Below are 18,912 nucleotides of genomic sequence, written 5' to 3' on the forward strand. Positions count from 1 at the left end.
GTTAGCAAAAAAGACAAATGAACTTATTTTAGTAAATTGCAGGACTGACTCGCAGATGAACTTACAGAGACTGTAGCTGCATGCACAGGGCCTATACAGGTTGAAGCCATATAGGGTCCCTGAACTGAGAGGAAAAAGCCTCCATATCCACATGTGCTTTCAAAACTTCAGTGAGCTTTAAAAGCATTTATGTTGGGCATGGTAGTACACACCTTTAATCCACGACTCAGGAGGCAGAGGCCATCGGATCTCCGTGAGTTCCAGGCCAGCCTGGTCAGCATAGCAAGTTCCAGGACAGTCAGGGCTCTGGAGAGAGACCCTGTCTCAAAACAAGCAAACAAAAAATAAAACAGCAACATAAAGACAACAATGATAGCATCCTACGTGAGTCAGAAGAACAACAGACACATTTCCAATTTGTGTCATCTCATATTTAACTTCAATCTGAGTAGAAGCAGAAGTTATGGGCACAGAAACTGCTGGGATATAAGAACCATTGAGAGATCATTGTCTTTTTGTTGTCTCAGGATATTGGCTGTCCCTTTGAAAGCTTATGGCTCCAATGGTCTAAAAATTTATTTGTTTTAAAGATTTATTTTATATACATCATATATATGTGTATATATACATCATATATATATATATGCGCGCGCTCTCTTTCTCTTACATATGCATATACCCCTGCAGGCCAGAAGAGGGCATCATATCTCAGTATAGGTGGTTGTGAGCCACCATGCATGTGGTTGCTGGGAATTGAACTCAGGACCTCTGGAAGAGCAGACAGTTCTCTTAACCGCTGAGCCATCTCTCCAGCCCTAAAAAATTTCTTGATGTGCTCTATACTCTGAACATTTGGAAGTAAATTTGTGATATGCCATGATTGAAATTCTTTTATTTGTCATCATTACTAAGTGGCTAAGTGACTAAGAAGTTATTGAAACTGCCAAAATGAGCAGTTTGTGAAGCAAGTTAAACAGACAAGAAAACTCTGGAAATCTATTACTTAAAATGTGTGCACGAAGCTGGATCAGGTGGTGCAGGCCTAGATTCTTAGCTACATGGGAGGCTAAGGCAGGAAGATCAAAGTTTGAGGACTACCTGGTGACAGAGCAAATTCAAAGTTAGCCTGTGCAACCTAATGAGCCCTGTTTCAAAATATGAAATCAAAAGAGAATTGGGTGTATAAGTGGCAGACCATTTGCTTTGCATGTATGAGCTCCTATGTTTGATCCCCAGCATTGCAAAATAGACAGACAGACAGACAAACAAAGATTATCAGGGGGAGGTGAGATAGCCAGTAGGTAAAGGCAACTGCTGCCAAGCCTGATGACCTGAGTTTGATCCCCAGAGCCTGTACATAGTGGAAGAAGACAACAAACTCCCAAAAGTTGTCCTCTGACCCCCTTATGCACCCCATCGCATGTACACATCTGCACAAATTAAGTGAATAAATGTAACAAATAGAATAATTGTAATTGAAATGAATGCCAAATCTGGAAAGTTTTGAATAAGGCAAGAGCTACATTGAGAAGCAAGAACCTTGGTATCTACCCCTGCTCTCCCTGAGTCTTATTGAGATCGTACTTTCACTGAGACAAGTCTCCTGTGGTGCCATCACATGTGAACGCACATTTGACACTCATGATTTTGTCTTTTGATTTGTGTGGAAGGACCTATACAAGTCTGTATTGCAAATGGTCCCATTTTGAGTTTCTGTTTCTGTTTTGCTGCTGAAACACTTTAAAAAAATATAATCACTGAGATAGAGAAAAAAAGTAAAACTGTACTTGTAAACTTTAAAAAAATATTCATTTTTATTTTATGTGTATGAGTATTTTACCTGCCTGTGTGTAAGTGTACCGTGCGCATGCAGTGTCTGAGGAGGCCAGGAGAGGACACTGGATCTCCTGGAACTTGAGATAAAGACAGGTGTGAGCTTCCGTGTAGATGCTGGGAAATGAGCCTGGTGCTCTAGAGATCTGCCTGCCTTTGTCTTCCAGTGCTGGCATTACAGGTGCTTGCCACATGACTAGCTCAGTAGAGACTGGAGAGATAGCCCATCAGTTAAGAGCATAGGCTGCTCCTCCAGAGGACCCTTGTCTCACCACTCTCTGTAGCTCCAGTTCCAGGAGAGCTGCCATCTTCTTTTGGCCTCTATAGGCACTGCATATACATGGTACACTAACATACATTCAGGCAAATGCCCATACACATAAAATAATCAGATAAATTTAAAAAACTAAAAAAGAATGTAATAATTTTGTCTTAGGTCATATAGCTAGAATAATACTCCAAGGATATTGATAATCTTAGATTTTTGCAGTCACTGTGAACTGAGGAAAATTAAAAATAAATGATCCTATTAACCAATTCAAGAGACTTGATACCCTATGAACATATACAGGGGGAGGTAATCCCCCTCAGGAACAGTCATAGGGGAGGGGAATAAGGGGAAAATGGGAGGGAGGGAAGAAAGGGAGGATACAAGGGATGGGATAACCATTGAGATGTAACAAGAATAAATTAATAAAGTAAAAAAAAAATAAAACCTGAAAAAAAATTGAATCATAGTAATCTTCTCAAAAAAAAAAAAAGAATTATAAAAAAACCCATAGAAATAAGGGCTTAAATTATAAACTACTAATAAATTGGAAATCAGAATGGAATTGAAAACTAGATGGATGACCTTGCTCTTTCTTAAATTAAGACATGAATAAATTGCTGGTAAGTTCAGTGAAAAACAAGAGAAATGGATACATACACTAAAAAGCATAAATTGGATATAATAGCTGGTGGTGGTGGTGCTGATCTGTAATTCCACCTACATGGAAGGCTGAGGCAAGAAGAATCAAAGTTCAAAGGCTCATTACAGAATGAGTTCAAGGCCAGCCTGTACAAATTAGTGAGACTCTGTCTCAGATTAAAAGTAAAACAATAAAAAGGAAAAAGGAAAAGAAAAGAAAAAGAGAGGCCACATGCTTTCAATCCCAGCACTCAAGAGGTAGATTTCTGTGAGTTCACGATTCTCCTGGTCTATATAGTGAGTTCCAGGCCAGCCATATCTACACAGTGAGACCCTGTTTCAATCAATCAACCAATCAGTAAATCAGTCAATTAATCAAGAATAAAATTTGAAAGAAAAGAGGAGATAGAGCAGATTCCAGTGGCATAAACATAGAAAGTTTTAGAAGTCTTTCTTATCACTTTCCAAAGGCAAGGGGGAAGGCTTTCAAGCACTGGTGGAGAACATGATACTCTACAAATAAAATAAGCTAAAAATAAACCCTGCGGGGGAGGGAGGGGAGGGGTATCTTAGCAGTTAAGAGTGCTTGCTGTTCTTTCAGAGTTGATTCCAGTATCCACGTCTGGGTACTTAAAACCGCCTATAACCCCAGCTCCAAGGGAGATTGAATGCCCTAATTTGTTCTCCCCCAGCACCTGCTCTCAAGTGCACACACAGACACATGTATGAGCATAAATACAAATAAAAGAAATCTTTTTAAAAAGTACTATAAATCCTCTTGTATCTGTTGAGGCTTGCTTTGTGACCTACTATGTGATCAATTTTGGAGAAGGTTCCATGGGGTGCAGAGAAGAAGGTATATACCTTTTTGTTTGGGTGAAAGGTTCTGTAGATATCTGTTAGGTCCATTTGATTCATGGCATTGGTTAATGATGTTAATTTTCGGCTTAGTTTCTGTTTCAATGACCTATCCTTCAGTGAGAGTGGGGTGTTGAAGTTTCCCACTATTATTGTGTGGGGATCGATGTGTGATTTAAGCTTCGTTAATAGAGTTACAGTCATAAGGGAGGGGAGTAAGGGGAAAATGGGAGGGAGGGAGGAATGGGAGGATACAAGGGATAGGATAACCATTGAGATATAATATGAATAAATTAATAAAATATATTTTAAAAATCCATTTTAAAAAGTACTATAGAAAAAAGTACTATAGGACAGATTGTCAGTGCTACAACTAAAGTTGAAAGCACAATTTGTCTAAGAGTGTAAATAATGTGCCAGCTTTGGAAGGTAGAGAAAGGTGGATGTCACTAAGGTCAAGAACAGCCTGGTCTACATAGTGAATTCTACAAAAGCTAGGGTTATGTGGAGAGACCATGTCTCAAAACAAACAAACAAACAAACAAACAAACAAACAACAGCAATGACAACCAAAACTAATTTAGCTGAGTGTGCTGGCACACACCCTTATGCTTTTAATCCTAGCATTTGGGAAGGACTCACTCTGTGAGTTCTAGGTCAGCCTGGTCTACATGGCAAGTTCCAGGACAGCCAGGGCTCCATAGTGAGACCCTGTCTCAAAAACAAATAAAAACCATAAAAAACCCAAACCAACCAAATAAAAAAGAGTTTAAGCAATGCAAAGAAGTTTATTAAGCCCAGCACTGGAAGGCGAGAACTGATTCCATGAAGTTATCCTCTGACCTTCACATGTGTGCCATGGTCCTGCACATGTGTGCATCCACACATATTGTGCTCCCACAGGAAAATAAATCAGTACAGTGATTGTGGAGGCTGAGTAGATGACTTGGTGGGTTAGAGCACTCACAGGCTAAGCATGGGAACTTAGGTGGACTGGCAGGGTTGTATACTCCAACCTGTAATCCTCAAACTGTAGTGAGGCAAACACAGAAGCATCATTGGGGTTTCCTGACGTCCAGTCTATCTCCTGGGCCAGAGAGAGGGAGAGAGAGAGAGAGAGAGAGAAAGAGAGAGAGAGAGAGAGAGAGAGAGAGAGAGAGAGAGAGAGAGAGAGAGAGAGAGGCGCTGTGTCAAGGGGTAAGGCGGAGAGTGATAGAGCAGGACACCTTATGTTCTCCTCTGGTGTTCATGAAACCATACAATGCACCCACTTACACAAGTGTACCCATTCATACACCACAGACATACAAAAATATGAAAAAACGGAAATATTGTTTGGTTATAGAGGGAAAGTTATTTTTCTTCCTTTTCTGTTTGTTTGTTTGTTCTGAGACAGGGTCTTTCTGTGTAGTCTTGGCTGTCCTGTCCTCACTTCGTAGACCAGGCTAGCCTCGAACTCACAGCAATCCACCTGCCGCTGCCTCCCAAGTGCTGGGATTAAAGGTGTGCACCACCACGCCCGGCTAAGTTATCTTTATTCCATGAAGCATCATTTTAAAGCAACTCACCAGATTCTGTGGAAAAGCAGCATTCCTTTAAGGAGCGAAGAGTCCATGTTCAAGTTCCAATATCATATCACCTTGTTCTGATTGTGTCGCAATAATGAGTCAAAACAATATTTCATTAGAACATACAAGAAGACGCAGAGCTGTCAGGCACAGTGATGCATGCTTGTAATCGTAGAATTTGGGAGGTAGAAGCAGATAATCAAGAATTCAAGGTCATACTTGCCTACTCAGTGAGTTTGAGGGCAACCTTGGCTACAGGAAATTTTGTCTTAAAAAAAAAAAAAGAAAGAAAAGAAAAGAAAAAGAATAAAAAAAACCCAAGATCAAAGATAAGAAAAATGTATCACACACACACACACACACACACACACACACACACACACACACACACGAGAAAAAAAGATCAGTGGGAAACAATAACTGTTCAGAAAAGAGTTTTTTTTCTCTTTGGAAATGAATGTTGAACACTGATTAAGGCTTGGTTTTTGAGAGTTATTTTCACTGCAATCCTAGTTGCATCCAGGTAAGTAAGAGCATATGGCAATTTATTACTCTTATGAAAGGCAAGCAATTTGAATCAGATGTCTGTGTCTCTAACATGCCACCGTGTCCTGACTGAAACGCTTTGTTAGATCTCGATCTCTGTGCGTGCTGCCTTTGCCTTCTTTCTGTTCTTTTCAGGGTGGGAGTAGTTAGGGCGCCTCTTCCCTTTGGGACATTTCCATGGCATTAAAGAGACACTGCTAGAATGACTGGGCTGGCTTGGCTGGGAAGACTTTTCCTCTCCCAGTGTCCTTAGTGCCCAGGAGGAGGAGGTGGTAAAGGCCTTCCTCAGGTGGGTTGAGGTAACAGAAAGGGGCCATCCCCAGCAAAATCCCACCCTCACCGTCTCCCAAAGTGCCACAGAAGTGTCCCTGTTCATAGCTTACTCTGATCTAATCTTCCCACTCATGACTTTCCAGGAAGTGCACGCCTCGAGGGAGAGAGGAAAGCCCAGGCATAGCCCCCAGGGGACCTGTATTGGCATGGTCTGCAGATGCTCACTGGGGAGAGCTTCTTGTCCTTCAGGGTACCTCAAGGTTTGCTTGTAATTTCAGTTTTGACCTCTTAGGATCAGAGACATTGTCCCAGTGTGATGGTGACAAGGTTCAAGGTAAGTCAGGGTAGCAGGGAAAGGGGCAGCCACTTCACTCATGCCATTGCTGCCAGTGACTCTAATTCCAAGTCTTTGGATACTTCATATGTGAGATGATTGTAACCACTAGGAAAATTTGAGAAACAGCTCAGGGAGCCTACTTTACAGTAAGTCACTCTTAGTTACTGTTAAATAGTTGCACTGAACAATTAGCATCATGTGGCAACTTAAACTAAATCACAGTTTCTTAGCAGTTCTAGCCCCTTCTAAACTGGTTAGCATTCACTTGTACCTAGTGGTACCAGGATAGAGCATTGCCAGTGGTGGCATCATCATGATCATCATCATCATCATCATCACCATCACTTGATCATATTGGGCAATGAGGCATTATGTCATTAATGTTAAGTTTTAGAACAACAGCCAGACCTTAGGGTTCAACAGAATTGTCCGCTAGTTGGGAATGGTTTGCCAAGCAACACTCTAGGAGGTATGCCCTTTTCTCATTAGAGATGAAAAGAAATTATATTTGTTTCCTAAATGTGATAGCCTATCTGTGAATCAGATAGGTTAGCCTGAAGGGGCACAAAAGTTTATGCCAAAGAAAACCTCCAGTGTTCTCCACCTTGAGCTTAACCAGACAACCACAGGAGACATGGGGGAGGATTCTGATTATGTCAGCAGAGGAAACATTCTTCTGAGGTGGAGTTTGTGGAAGAAACAAGTAACCTGCTTTTCAAATAGATTTTCGTAAATAACTGACAGGGGATGGTTCACGTCTATGGAAGTATTAACCCAACTGATGGATGTTAATTATTAAACCTTTTAGATGGTGGCTCGCTGATTTCTCTGATACCCTAATTTGGGTCACAGAATGGTTAAAGCAGCTTTAAGTGGAGAGTGGATTTTTTTCTTCTCAGTTTGTCTTCTGTTTTCAACTCTGTGAGAATGTTCTGGCCGCTCTTTTTCCTAGTGACTGCTGTCCATGCTGAACTCTGTCATCCAGGTATGTCGCCTTGAAACTTACAAAAATAAAAATGTAACACTTTCATAAATGATTGAGAAGTCATTGAGGGAAAAAAGCCTGATTTTTTTCTAGACATATGGCTTGAAAGTTGAACCTATGACTCTTAGAAACTTGAAATAAAAATATAAATGATTTAATATGCTTTCCATTAAAGTCACGGGAGTATGGGGACATATCAATTGTAGCTCTTTATTATGTTCATCCAGGCTGGATAAAACATTAGGCTTTATTGGGCTCTGTTTTCTCACAGTTTATCCTAACTTACTGCTCTTTGTTTTTTGTTTGTTTTGTTTTTCCTCTCTGGCAGATGCAGAAAATGCCTTTAAAGTCAGACTTAGCATCAGAACAGCTCTTGGAGATAAAGCAGTAAGTGAGATGAACCTGCCACTTCCCTTTATATTTGTTTTCTGATAGGTCTGGACTTTCTAAAATAAATGGCTTCTCTGGAAAAGTGACCTTACTTTGAGTCTTCAAATCTGATCTTTCCCCAAAGCTAGGTCACAGTAAAATGGGAATCACGGAGAGAGTGAATTTGCTTAAAGTACTTGATCAGCAGTAAGTGATGGGGGAAATGTGTTACATAAAGCAGTCCGGAAAACTTGGACCTCTCAGCCCAGCTACGTGGAACAGAGGGGTTCTAGCTGGTCTGGTGTAGGTGTGGATGTCTAAGTTGAGCCTGTCCTTCACTGTTGTGGGTGCTTAGATTTTATCAGCCTCTTGTCTACTCATGAAAAAGAAAGACTGGTGCTACCGACATCAAAATATTTCCCGGTACAAAAATTTCCAGTTCTATGTGAAGCTTTAATTCTTCCCAGCTATAAATGTGGCAGTATGGAAATGGTACTTGTGAAATAATAAACGTTAACCATCCTCACAGAGCCTCTAGAGGGTAGAAGAATAGTAAAGAACATTGAATTAAGAAGATGGTATTGTCTAATTCTAGTGTCAGTTTTCCAGTGTGGTCTGCATTTTTTAAAGCTACTAGGTGCCTCATATTACAAACAAAATCCAGCTTGCTAAAGGAATTCAGAGGTATTCTATTTGCTGACCAATCAGCTGCCATATTCTTCCATTATCCATCTGATGAGTTGTTATAATAACAAACATTTCTTGAGACATTATTTTACTTTATAGTGGGGACTCTTTTGAGCAGTTGACTATCAGCTTTTGAGCCCTTACTACTTTGAGTACAGGTACGCTCATTCTCACGGGATGAGTGACACAGCACAGGCCCAAAGTCACATGTGACTCTTGGAAGGTCTCAAGCCAGTAAATGGCAGACATGAGAGTAGAACCCAGGCAGTTTGACTCTACAGACCCTACTAGTGTATAAGACCTCTTATCGCAGGAGCCTTAGAGTTGGTTGGATGCTAGGGATGCAATGGCAGCTAACACTGGGCTTGTCTGTGCCCTGCGGAGCTTATGTGAGAGAGTTTCTTGTCCATTAAATACTCAGTAAAACAAATGGAAATGTGCCATCTTGAGACGTATTACAGGTAGGAAAAATATGTAGGGGCTCTGGTGTCAGCAGGAGCCTCTCCCCTCACGTCTAAAGTAAGCATGAACCAACATGGAGGGAGAGAAGGAGGGATGGCAGAGGACTGTCATATGTGGACATGGCAATCATCACAACCAGGAGCTTATGAACACGATGGATGGAAGACCAGTATATCTGGAACTGGAGCTGTGAGGAAGCCATGGCATTGAAGGACTTAAAAGAGGCCTGAATGAGAAATATGTGCTGTTCAAAGCATCAGATGCTGTTGAGAGGCCAGGCCCACTGTGTGCATCCATATGAAGGGTGAGGAGTTTAGAGAGAACTGTTTTTGTAAAGAGGTAGAACTGAAAGTCAGAGGTGGGAGGGGCTTAAAGTAAGCAGGATAAGTTGAGGTGAACATGCAGAAGTACAGCTAAGTCCAGTAAGAACTTTGGCTGGGGCTGTACTTCAGCCGGGAGATGTGTTTGCCTAGCTTGTACGAGACTCTGGGTTCCATCTCCAGCACCCCATAAACCAGGCCTGCTCACACTCAGGAGGTGGAGGCAGAAGGATCAGAAGTTCTCATTCTTCCCTACCCAGTGAGCCAGGGACACATGAGACCCTGGAGAGAGAGAGAGAGAGAGAGAGAGAGAGAGAGAGAGAGAGAGAGAGAGAGAGAGAGAGAGAGAGAGAGAGAACGAAGGAGAATTCTGATTTCAAAAGGTTCGAGAGATCAAGTAGAGCGATAGGTTTTCACTGTTGTTTTCATGGGAGCAAGTTGAGTGCGAGTAAAAGTCAGTAGATGGGCTCCAGGTGGACTTGGGTACACAAAAGAAACTGGTGCTGCTTCAAGCCTGAGAAGGGAGGACGGGCAGCATGCCGCCTAAGGAGGATTAGTCACTATCAGGAGGGAAATGTCTGGTATTTCAGGAGAGGAAGTGGCTAGGCTGTGCTGGTGGAGGATGGTTTGTTTCTTTGTCGTAGGAGGATGAGGGAGTGTAAATCGATAAGTTGAGACATTATCGCTAAATGACAAACCCAGACGTTAGGGATTTAGGTCGGTGGCAGAATGCTTGTCTAGCAAGTGAAAGGCCCTGGGTCCAGTCTTCAGCCCTGGGACTTGCAGGGACTATAAAACCAAAAGCACCTAGTGAAAGGCCAGGTGTGAGGGAAAGTGGGATGGTTGGGGTAGGGGTGTAAGAGGTTCGAAGCAGTCTTGGGACAGACAAGTGTCTTGAGACAAAGAACTTATGGAGAACACTAAGAGGTGGGTGGGTAATTTGGGGGCAGACATCATGAATTTATAATTAAAAAACAAGCCCCATTTTTTTTTTTGCGACTTTCTTACTACTTTTGACTATTCAACTAAAATGTGAGGTTTCAGTGTTCTTAGATGTAGGCAGAAAGTAAAGTGACCCAGGGGCCTTGAGGCCTTGCTATAGGTGTTATTGAAATGAAGGAGCAAAGAATCTGAGATGACAGATAAATACATGCAATTAATATGCACGATGTGGTTTGTAAAGTCACAAGTGGGCTCTTGCGTAGGTGTCTATATGCCAAGTATTTGGACAACAGGTACATAAAGTGCTATAGGCTTTCTTGCACATGTCTCTTCCGGGTGCTGTCTGTGGATATTGGGACAGGACTCAGTCTTAGTACCCTCTTCCTTATCCTTTCTTTGGTTGTATATTTCTTTCTTGTTTCTTTTTTTATTACTATACCTGTTGCTGTGTCTGGAAATGGACTCTGACACACTTTGAAAGCCATAGTAGAAATGTGGCATCACACACACACACACACACACACACACACACACACACACACACACACAGGTACATAAAGTGCTATAGGCTTTCTTGCACATGTCTCTTCCGGGTGCTGTCTGTGGATATTGGGACAGGACTCAGTCTTAGTACCCTCTTCCTTATCCTTTCTTTGGTTGTATATTTCTTTCTTGTTTCTTTTTTTATTACTATACCTGTTGCTGTGTCTGGAAATGGACTCTGATACACTTTGAAAGCCATAGTAGAAATGTGGCATCACACACACACACACACACACACACACACACACACACACACACACAGAGGCTTTCAGTCTTTCCCTCAATTCAAGTCGGTTCTGTTGGCTCAATAGCCAACACAACGTAAATACTGTTAGTCCGTTCCTGGCCTCAATAGCTACGCGCTTTACTCCGCGTCCTAAACTGCACTCCTGCTGCCAGAGCTCATGCTCATTTTGTAACAGGAACTAAGGAATCTCCTCTAAGATCCAAAATGGAATTGGAAGCCATGCTGTGGCGTGTTCAGGCTAGCATCTTCATTTTTGTTTGCTACTGACATTCTCACTTACTTACATCTGAGCAGGCTCTTTCCCTGTCTCCACCTCCTCATAACAAGGCTTCCCCGTGTGTGTGCAGACACATGTGTGTGAATAATTGTAAAAACATTTGTAATATTAGATATAAACTTATATAAGCATGTAATGTGTATGTATTATTTTTTAAATTAAGATTTAGTTTTATGTGTGTGTGTGTGTGTCTGTCTGTCTGTCTGTCTGTCTGTGTCCATGGAGATCAGAAGAGGGAGTCAGCTCCCCCAGAGTTGGAGTTACAGGCGATTATGACCCACCTGATGTAGGTGCTGGGACCTGAACTCAGGTCTTCTGGAATAACAGTATGTACTTTAAACTGCTAAGCCTTATATGTGTAATTTCTATTACATAAGGTCTCAACATGCAGTTCTGCCTAACCTGGAACTCTTTATATAGACCTGGCTGGCCTTGATCTTACATTGATTCTCCTGGGTGCTAAGCCTATTTATTGTAAGCCTGTACAGTGGACAAGGCTTTTTGTTGTTGTTTTGGTTTTTTGGTTTGTGTGTCTGTGTGTGTGTGTGTGTGTGTGTGTGTGTTACTAGGGATCAAATCCAGGACTTTATGAATGCAAGGCAAGCATGGCAAATGTTCTACCAACTAAGCTATTTTGCCAGTCCTGATTAATGTTTGTCTGCATTTTTAACTGGTCCAGTTTTTGTTGTTTTTTGTTTTTTCAAGACGAGATTTCTCTGTGTAGCTCTGGCTGTCCTGGGACTCACTATGTAGACCAGGCCAGCCTCAGACTCACAGAGATCCACCTGCCTCTGCCTCCTGAGTGCTAGGATTAAAGGTGTGCATCACCACACCGAGCACGTGTACTGTTTTTTTATTTATATTTTGTGTTTAATTATTTTATTGGATTATATCACTAAAAATCAAGATCTATGCCCTGAAATAGTTAATACTTTTCAAACTTTCATAACATAAAAGAAAAAGTTAGCACGAAATTGAGAGGGAAGAACGGGTGGATTTAATTAAGACACATTACATTTTTGTACAAACCTTAACAATATCCTCACAATATACTAGGATAAGTGGCTCAAACACCAAGTTTATGGACAGACTAGTGACGTTGCAGAGTGTAGAAGAGAGAGTGCAACAGGAAACACCCAAACTTGGGATTATATAGAATGTCAAAGAATGTGAGTTGAGACTGCCTCCAGGTGGGAGGCCATATGGAAGTGGAGAGGAAAGAGCGAGAAGGTGCGTGGTGGACTAGACTACTAAATAGACTCCTTTTCCCCGTCCCATTCACCTATACTCTCTTCTTTGCTTTTCTTTCAGTACGTCTGGGACACAGATGAAGAGTATCTCTTTAGAGCATTGGTGGCATTCTCCATGAGAAAAGTTTCCAACAGAGAAACTACAGAGTAAGGAACAGCATGAGATTGCAAACGCTTGTTTGACGTAATGCATTATCAATCTTCTATCTTGAAAATGACCTAGCCACCCCCCAACCCTCAGATGTAACAGACCACTGTTTCTCTTTATCTTTCATTATTTATTTACTTATTTATTGTGTGTGTGTGGGGGGGAGTGCATCGTGGCATGCAAATGGAAATCAGAGGACATCTTGCATGAGTTGGTTCTTTTTTTCTGTGACATGGGTTCAGGGGACCAAATTCAGGTCCTCAGGCTTGACAGTGACTCTCTTTAGCTGCTGACCCATCCCTCCAGCCCCTGTTTTGCTTTGAGACTTTCTATGTAATCTTGCCCTGGCCTGGAACTAGTTGTGGAGCCCAGGGTGGTCAGGAATTTGTGGTGAGCCTTCTGCCTCAGCCATCCAAGTGCTGGGGTAACAAGCATGAGACGGCATGCATAGCCTGGGACCTTTATTTTAGTGGAATATTGAAAAGAACTTTTCATAGGTGAGCTCAGCTTAAAGTTTCTAATATACTCCCTTTGCTCAAGCAATGATCTGGCTATCAGTGGCGGTGATCAAAATTATGCTTGTCTGTCTTTTATGTCCTAAGCTTTCTACATTTCTGTTGTACACATATCATTTTTCTTGCAGAGAGATAGTTAATTTCAAAGCAATCTATTCTCCTCTTAAAAAAAAATAACCTAAATATGGGTAGACTATTCCTGCATTGGTATATGCTACAATACCTTGTTAATTTTCTTCTAAGTACTTCATACACATTTTTAATAGTTTTTGTTGTTGTTGTTGGTTTGTTTGCTGTTTTGCTTTGTTTTAAGACTAGGTCTCTCGATTTAGCCTTGACTGTCTTGGAGCTATATAGACCAGGCTAGTCTGGAGCTCACAGAAATTGGCCTGCCTTGTCTGTCTCTCCAGGATTAAAGGTGCCTGTCGTCACACCTGGGCAGTTTTAATAGTTTTACATTTATTTCCCTATTTTTCTGAATGAATCTTCTCTTTTAAAACAGAATTCTTTATTTATTCTGTTTACAGTGTTTTGCCTGCAGGTCAGAAGAGGGCACCAGATCTCATTATAGCTGGCTGTGAGCCACCATGTGATCACTGGGAATCAAACTCAGGATCTTTGGAAGAACAGTCAGTGCTCTTGACCTCTAAGCCATCTCTCCAGCCCTGAATATTCCTTATTTATAGGGCCTTTTTCCTTCTCTATTTGTTACTAGGTTACCACTCCCGGTGGAGCTCGACCCCCCCCCCCCCCCCACGCCTGGTGCCTTCAGTTGAGAGAGGAAATGACTGGGGAGCTGGATGAAGCATCTGCGCGTGGGGTTCCGTTTGTCTGGTAGCAAACTTGCTCTGTCTGTTTCCACCAGGCGTTTCCGGTGTTGCTTCCCAGTAGAACTGTCAGGTGTACTTGCTGTATACAGTTAAGAAGCATTTAGGTTGAGGTGCCATATCACACAGCCTGCTAAATAGCTTATGGATTGCCTGAGCACGGGATGATAGCTGCCACAGGTCAGTGCTACAAAAGACAGTTGTGGTTGAGCTTATTTCATCTCAGGATTTTTGTTGTTGTCGTTTTGAGACATTCTCATGTGGTCCAGGCTGGTCTTGAATCCACTATGTAGCTGAAGATGGTCTTGAAATCCTGCTCTTTTTGGTCTCGGCATCCTGAGTCCTGGCATTACAGGCATGCATCAGCCCTTCTGGTTTTGCTTGAGGATTTTTTTAAGTTTAGGAAGAAAATGTGCCTGGGGATTAAGTAGCCTCCAACCAGTCCTTTTAGCTCCATCCCCTAACTGCTTCACTAGAGAGTCTGATTTTCCAATAATTCAGAGCCTGGAGAAGAGGATTCTATCAGTTTATTTCTCTTAGATTCCCAATATCTGATATGCGTATAAAACATGAAAAGGAAGCTGGGTGTAGTGGCACACACCGTTAATCTCCGCACTCCAGAGGCAGAGGATCTCTGTGAGGCTGAGGCCAGCCTGGCTGACATAATGAGTTCTAGGTCAACTAGGCCTACATAGTGAGACCCTGTTTCAAAGTCTGTGTGCGTGCATGTGAGTGCATGTGTGTACATATATGTATAGATGTGAAGAAATGGAAAGGTAGATTTCAAGGAAGTAAAAAAAAGCACATGAAATGCATATTTGTATTCACATGTACATTATTTAAAGCAGACCTTTCACCTGTTATTTTTTACTTTTATTTTAAAGTAATTTTGTGTGTATGTGTTCTATTATATGTAGGAGTGCATGTACATATGCATGTATGTGTGTGTACATGTGTGTGGAATCCAAAGCTTGATTTAGGGTATCTTCCTTTTTTGTTTTCCCCTTTATTTTATTTTATTTTATTTTATCTCGGGGTCTCTCACTGATCCCGGAGCTCCAGGATTGACTAGACTGGCTGGCCAGCAAGCTGCAGGGCCCAGTTATCTCTGCCTTGTCTGTTCTCTGAGTGCTAGAGTTATAGCTGTGGGTGCTGGGGAGCTGAACTCAGATCCTCATGATCATGTGGCAGGCACTTTAACAACTGAGCTATCCTCCCAATTTCTACACATGTACATTTGTATACATGAATAATAATAATAATATGTATTATACAATGATGAAAGTTGTTTTTAAAGAAAGTATATAGGAAAACAAAAATTTTCCCTAAATTCTCTTCATGCTTTTTCAAGTTTTAAAGAAAAACATATTTAATGACATCTTTGATTTATTCTTTGAAAACTTCACACATTTATGCAATGTATTTTGATCATATGTATGTATCCTTACCTCCCTTCCATCCCTGCTAGTATTATGATTTTAAAAAAATAAATAAGGGAGGTGGATAGAGGGCTTAGCAGTGAGAAATGTATACTGTTCTTGCAGGATACGTGAATTCAGTTCCCAGCTCCCACATAGGGCTGCCCACAACTTCCTGTAATTCCAGCTCTAGAGGATCTGATGTCCTCTTCTGGCCTCTGTGGGGACACTTGCATGCATGTGAACAATAATCACACACACACACACACACACACACACACACACACACACACACACACACACACACACAAAATAAAATAAAATAAAAATAGACCTAAATAAAAACAAAAAATTCAAAAGGAAAGAAAGCTCCTATTATCCCCCAGTGGTACTCAGTGTTTCTTCTGTTTACTAGGTCTCCTTGATCGCAAATTCTGTACTTTGCTGTGTTCCTGGCACCGTGACTCCCCCACATGCCTGCATCTGCCCCGCCACCCCCCTCCCCCACCCCTCCCCCGCCCCAAGCCGGTTCAACCAAAGTGATAAGCTACGTAACATTTCAGAATTTGAGGAATTCACCTTTGGAATGTTTTCTTTCAGAACCTGGCATGGTGTGGTGGTGGTTTTTATTACATCTACTTCATTTGAGAGGTTATTCAGTTCTCAGTGGACATACAGGGTATATAGAGGTTTTGTTCCTCCGCGTAAATCTCCCAAAGTGGAAAACTAGATCAGTGAAGGTTTCTCTGTGCCAGCCAAAGGTGACAGTGTGAGGGACACATTTTCCTTCTTTGGCCTGCCTGGTCAGCCAAAGGAAGCCCATTGTTGTAGTGGAAGACACGGGAAGTGCCCTGCCCTGAAAGCAAGCTGTGTCCTTGCAACAGGCCTGTCAGAACTAAAGGTATTCAGATATACCCATGCCCCTCGATGTGACTTCCTGGTCCTAGAAACAATGACCCCCAAGAAATGAGAATCTCCCCAGGAATCTCATACTGGGAGAAGGAAAAGGCGCCAGGCAATCGGGTACTTGTCTTCTAGAAAGAGGTTGTCAGACCACCTTACAGGGTGAGACCACCTAAGCTCAGACAAGGCTGGGCCAAGAATGGGCGGAGCCACACCTTGACAGAAGCTGCTAGATTTAAATTTGGATCTCACATTGGCCCCCAGCCCCCACCACCACCACCAAGACGGATTTTGAGGCGTCTCTGGATCTCATTGTCTCTCTTCCAATGTGGCCACATTAAATAAATCTCCCTTTTTGCTTCCCACTTTTAATTAGACTCTTTTACTTGTTGAAGATAGGTGTTTGGGCCTGACCTGGGGCACAGGTTCTAAATGATGTAAGCCGGATATCCTGCAGCAAGAATTCCAAAGTGGTCTAAGTTGTTTTCAAGGAAACTACAATCTAGTTAGATGGTTCCGTCAAGTTTTCGGGCAAGCAGACACTTAGGTCTGCTTTTAAGATCATTTGTCCATTATGAATAAGGCCGCTATGAACATGGTTGAGCAAATGTTCTTGTTGTGTGTTGGAGCATCTTCTAGGTATATTCCAAGGAATGGAATAGCTGGGTCTTGCTCATAGCAGCCTTATTATTCATGATAGCCAGAACATGGAAACAGCCTAAGTGTCCCTCAGTAGAAGAATGGATAAAGAAATGGTGGTACATATACACTATGGAATACTACTCACCTATTAAAAACAAGGAATTCCAGAAATTTGTTGACAAATGGATTGAACTAGAAACGATCATAATGAGTGAGTTCACCCAGAAGTAGAAAGAGTCAAATAGTATATACTCACTTATATCTGGACACTAGCCCAAGGGGCATGTCCCATGAAAGTCTTCACTTACCAGGAAAGTGGGACAGAGAGGAGGACATCCTACTGGGACTCTAGGTGAGAGAAGCATGGGAGAATGGGGAAATAGAAGGATCCAGAGGTCCCTAGAAACCTACAAGAACATTATGACAGGCAGATCTGGGACCAGGGGTCCTGCTCAAACTATGGCACCAGCCAAGGACAATACGGGCAGCAAACTTTGAACCCCTACCCAGATCTAGCCAATGGACAGGACATTCTCCACAGCTGAGTGGAGAGTGGGGTCTGACTTTCACACGAACTCTGGTGCCCCATATTTGACCACGTCCCCTGGATGGGGAGGCCTGGTGGCACTCAGAGGAAGGATAGCAGGCTACCAAGAAGAGACTTGATACCCTATGAGCATAAAGGGGGAGGAGGTCCCCCTCAGCCACAGTCATAGGGGAGGGGAGTGAAGGGAAAATGGGAGGGAGGGAGGAATGGGAGGATACAAGGGATGGGATAACCATTGAGATGTAATATGAACAAATTAATAAAATATATTTTTAAAAAGATAATTTGTCCACTTTTAACAAAATAGGTAGAATTCTATTGTAGGCACTAATGTCTTTTTCAAAGTAGCATAGAGCATGTAATGAATTTCTTGTCCTACTTAATTATCCAAGGATAAGACTTGTGACCTGAAAGGAACAATGTGCTCTTGTACTCGTGGAAAGGTAAGGGGATTACCGGTCTCATGCTTGCAGCCCAGCTCATTTCTAGTCCTGATTTTCAGAAATAAGAGCCTAATTCTTACCACCCCTCGGCTTTGTGTGGCCTCATTGATGAGAAATAGCTATGGAACCAATTTACAGAGAATTGCCTCAGGTCAGTGTTTCATACATTTAAGGAGACACAGGGAACTTTTGTGGCTTCTTTTTAGTGAGTTGCTGAAAGAAGCCATTCCTGTAGATGCTAATATAATATTTTTGATTTAAAAAAATCATTGGGCAAGGGCTGGAGAGATGACTCTGTGGTTAAGAGCACTTATTGCTTTTGCAGGGACCCAGGCTCAGTTCCCAGTATCCACAGGATGGTTTACAATTATGCATAACTCCAGTTCCAGGGAACCTGATGCCCTTTTATGACCTTCATGGGCACCAGCAAGTACACGGTACTGTTAATCTCAAAGATGGGAGGAGAAAGATCACAGACCCAAATCATCATGGCCAAATTAATTAAAGCAGGCCTTTTTATTGGTGTACATGGACTGCCTCCCCCTAAGGCAGGATTCCAGAGGTCAGCGTTGGATGTGAGGAAGACAAAGCTTTATAGCTCAGGGGTAGGGGTTTCCAAATGGGGGATTTGGCTGGCAAAAATAGGCAGGGATACAGAAGCAGAACATAGCATAACAAGTTAGTCCTTCCTGAAACAAAGACATGGTTGCAAGGTGGGCAACGCAAGGTAGTCCTAGGTGGTCAGATAACCTTTGAAACAAAGGTAGGTGCTGCAATACAAGAGTTGCCACACCAACCACTCAAACACTAATTTCAGTGAGACATTGATGGTTTATTAGAATGCCACACCCCACGACTGCTCATGACCAGGGACACAGTGGACTCGGGAGCCAAACTGTGACTTGGTCTGTTTCTAAGGCATGTTTTTGTAAGAAAACAGGTAATCAGGTAATAACCAGGTAACCAAACAAGAAGGAGGCCAGCATTACAGCATTTTGATTAGCTAAACACAAGAAGAATTTTGTTCTGAACATAATGTACCCAGGTAGCTAGACAAAGCAT

At 42.1% G+C, this 18,912-nt stretch overlaps 1 protein-coding gene across 1 annotated transcript in view; it reads left to right on the forward strand.

Annotated features, from left to right (window-relative positions):
- Positions 1 to 7,161: 7,161 nt before the first annotated feature.
- The window catches only part of CLTRN (collectrin, amino acid transport regulator), a 30,570-nt gene continuing 18,819 nt past the window's right edge, over positions 7,162 to 18,912 (forward strand). Inside the window, exons 1-3 of the mRNA XM_084788988.1 lie at positions 7,162 to 7,310; positions 7,639 to 7,697; positions 12,469 to 12,554. Coding sequence (XP_084645114.1) covers positions 7,253 to 7,310; positions 7,639 to 7,697; positions 12,469 to 12,554 — 203 coding nt within the window. The 5' untranslated portion in view covers positions 7,162 to 7,252. The remainder of the gene's footprint in view (positions 7,311 to 7,638; positions 7,698 to 12,468; positions 12,555 to 18,912) is intronic.

This window comes from Acomys minous (assembly GCF_964271855.1).
Source record: "Acomys minous genome assembly, chromosome: 7".
Lineage (NCBI taxonomy): Eukaryota > Metazoa > Chordata > Mammalia > Rodentia > Muridae > Acomys > Acomys minous.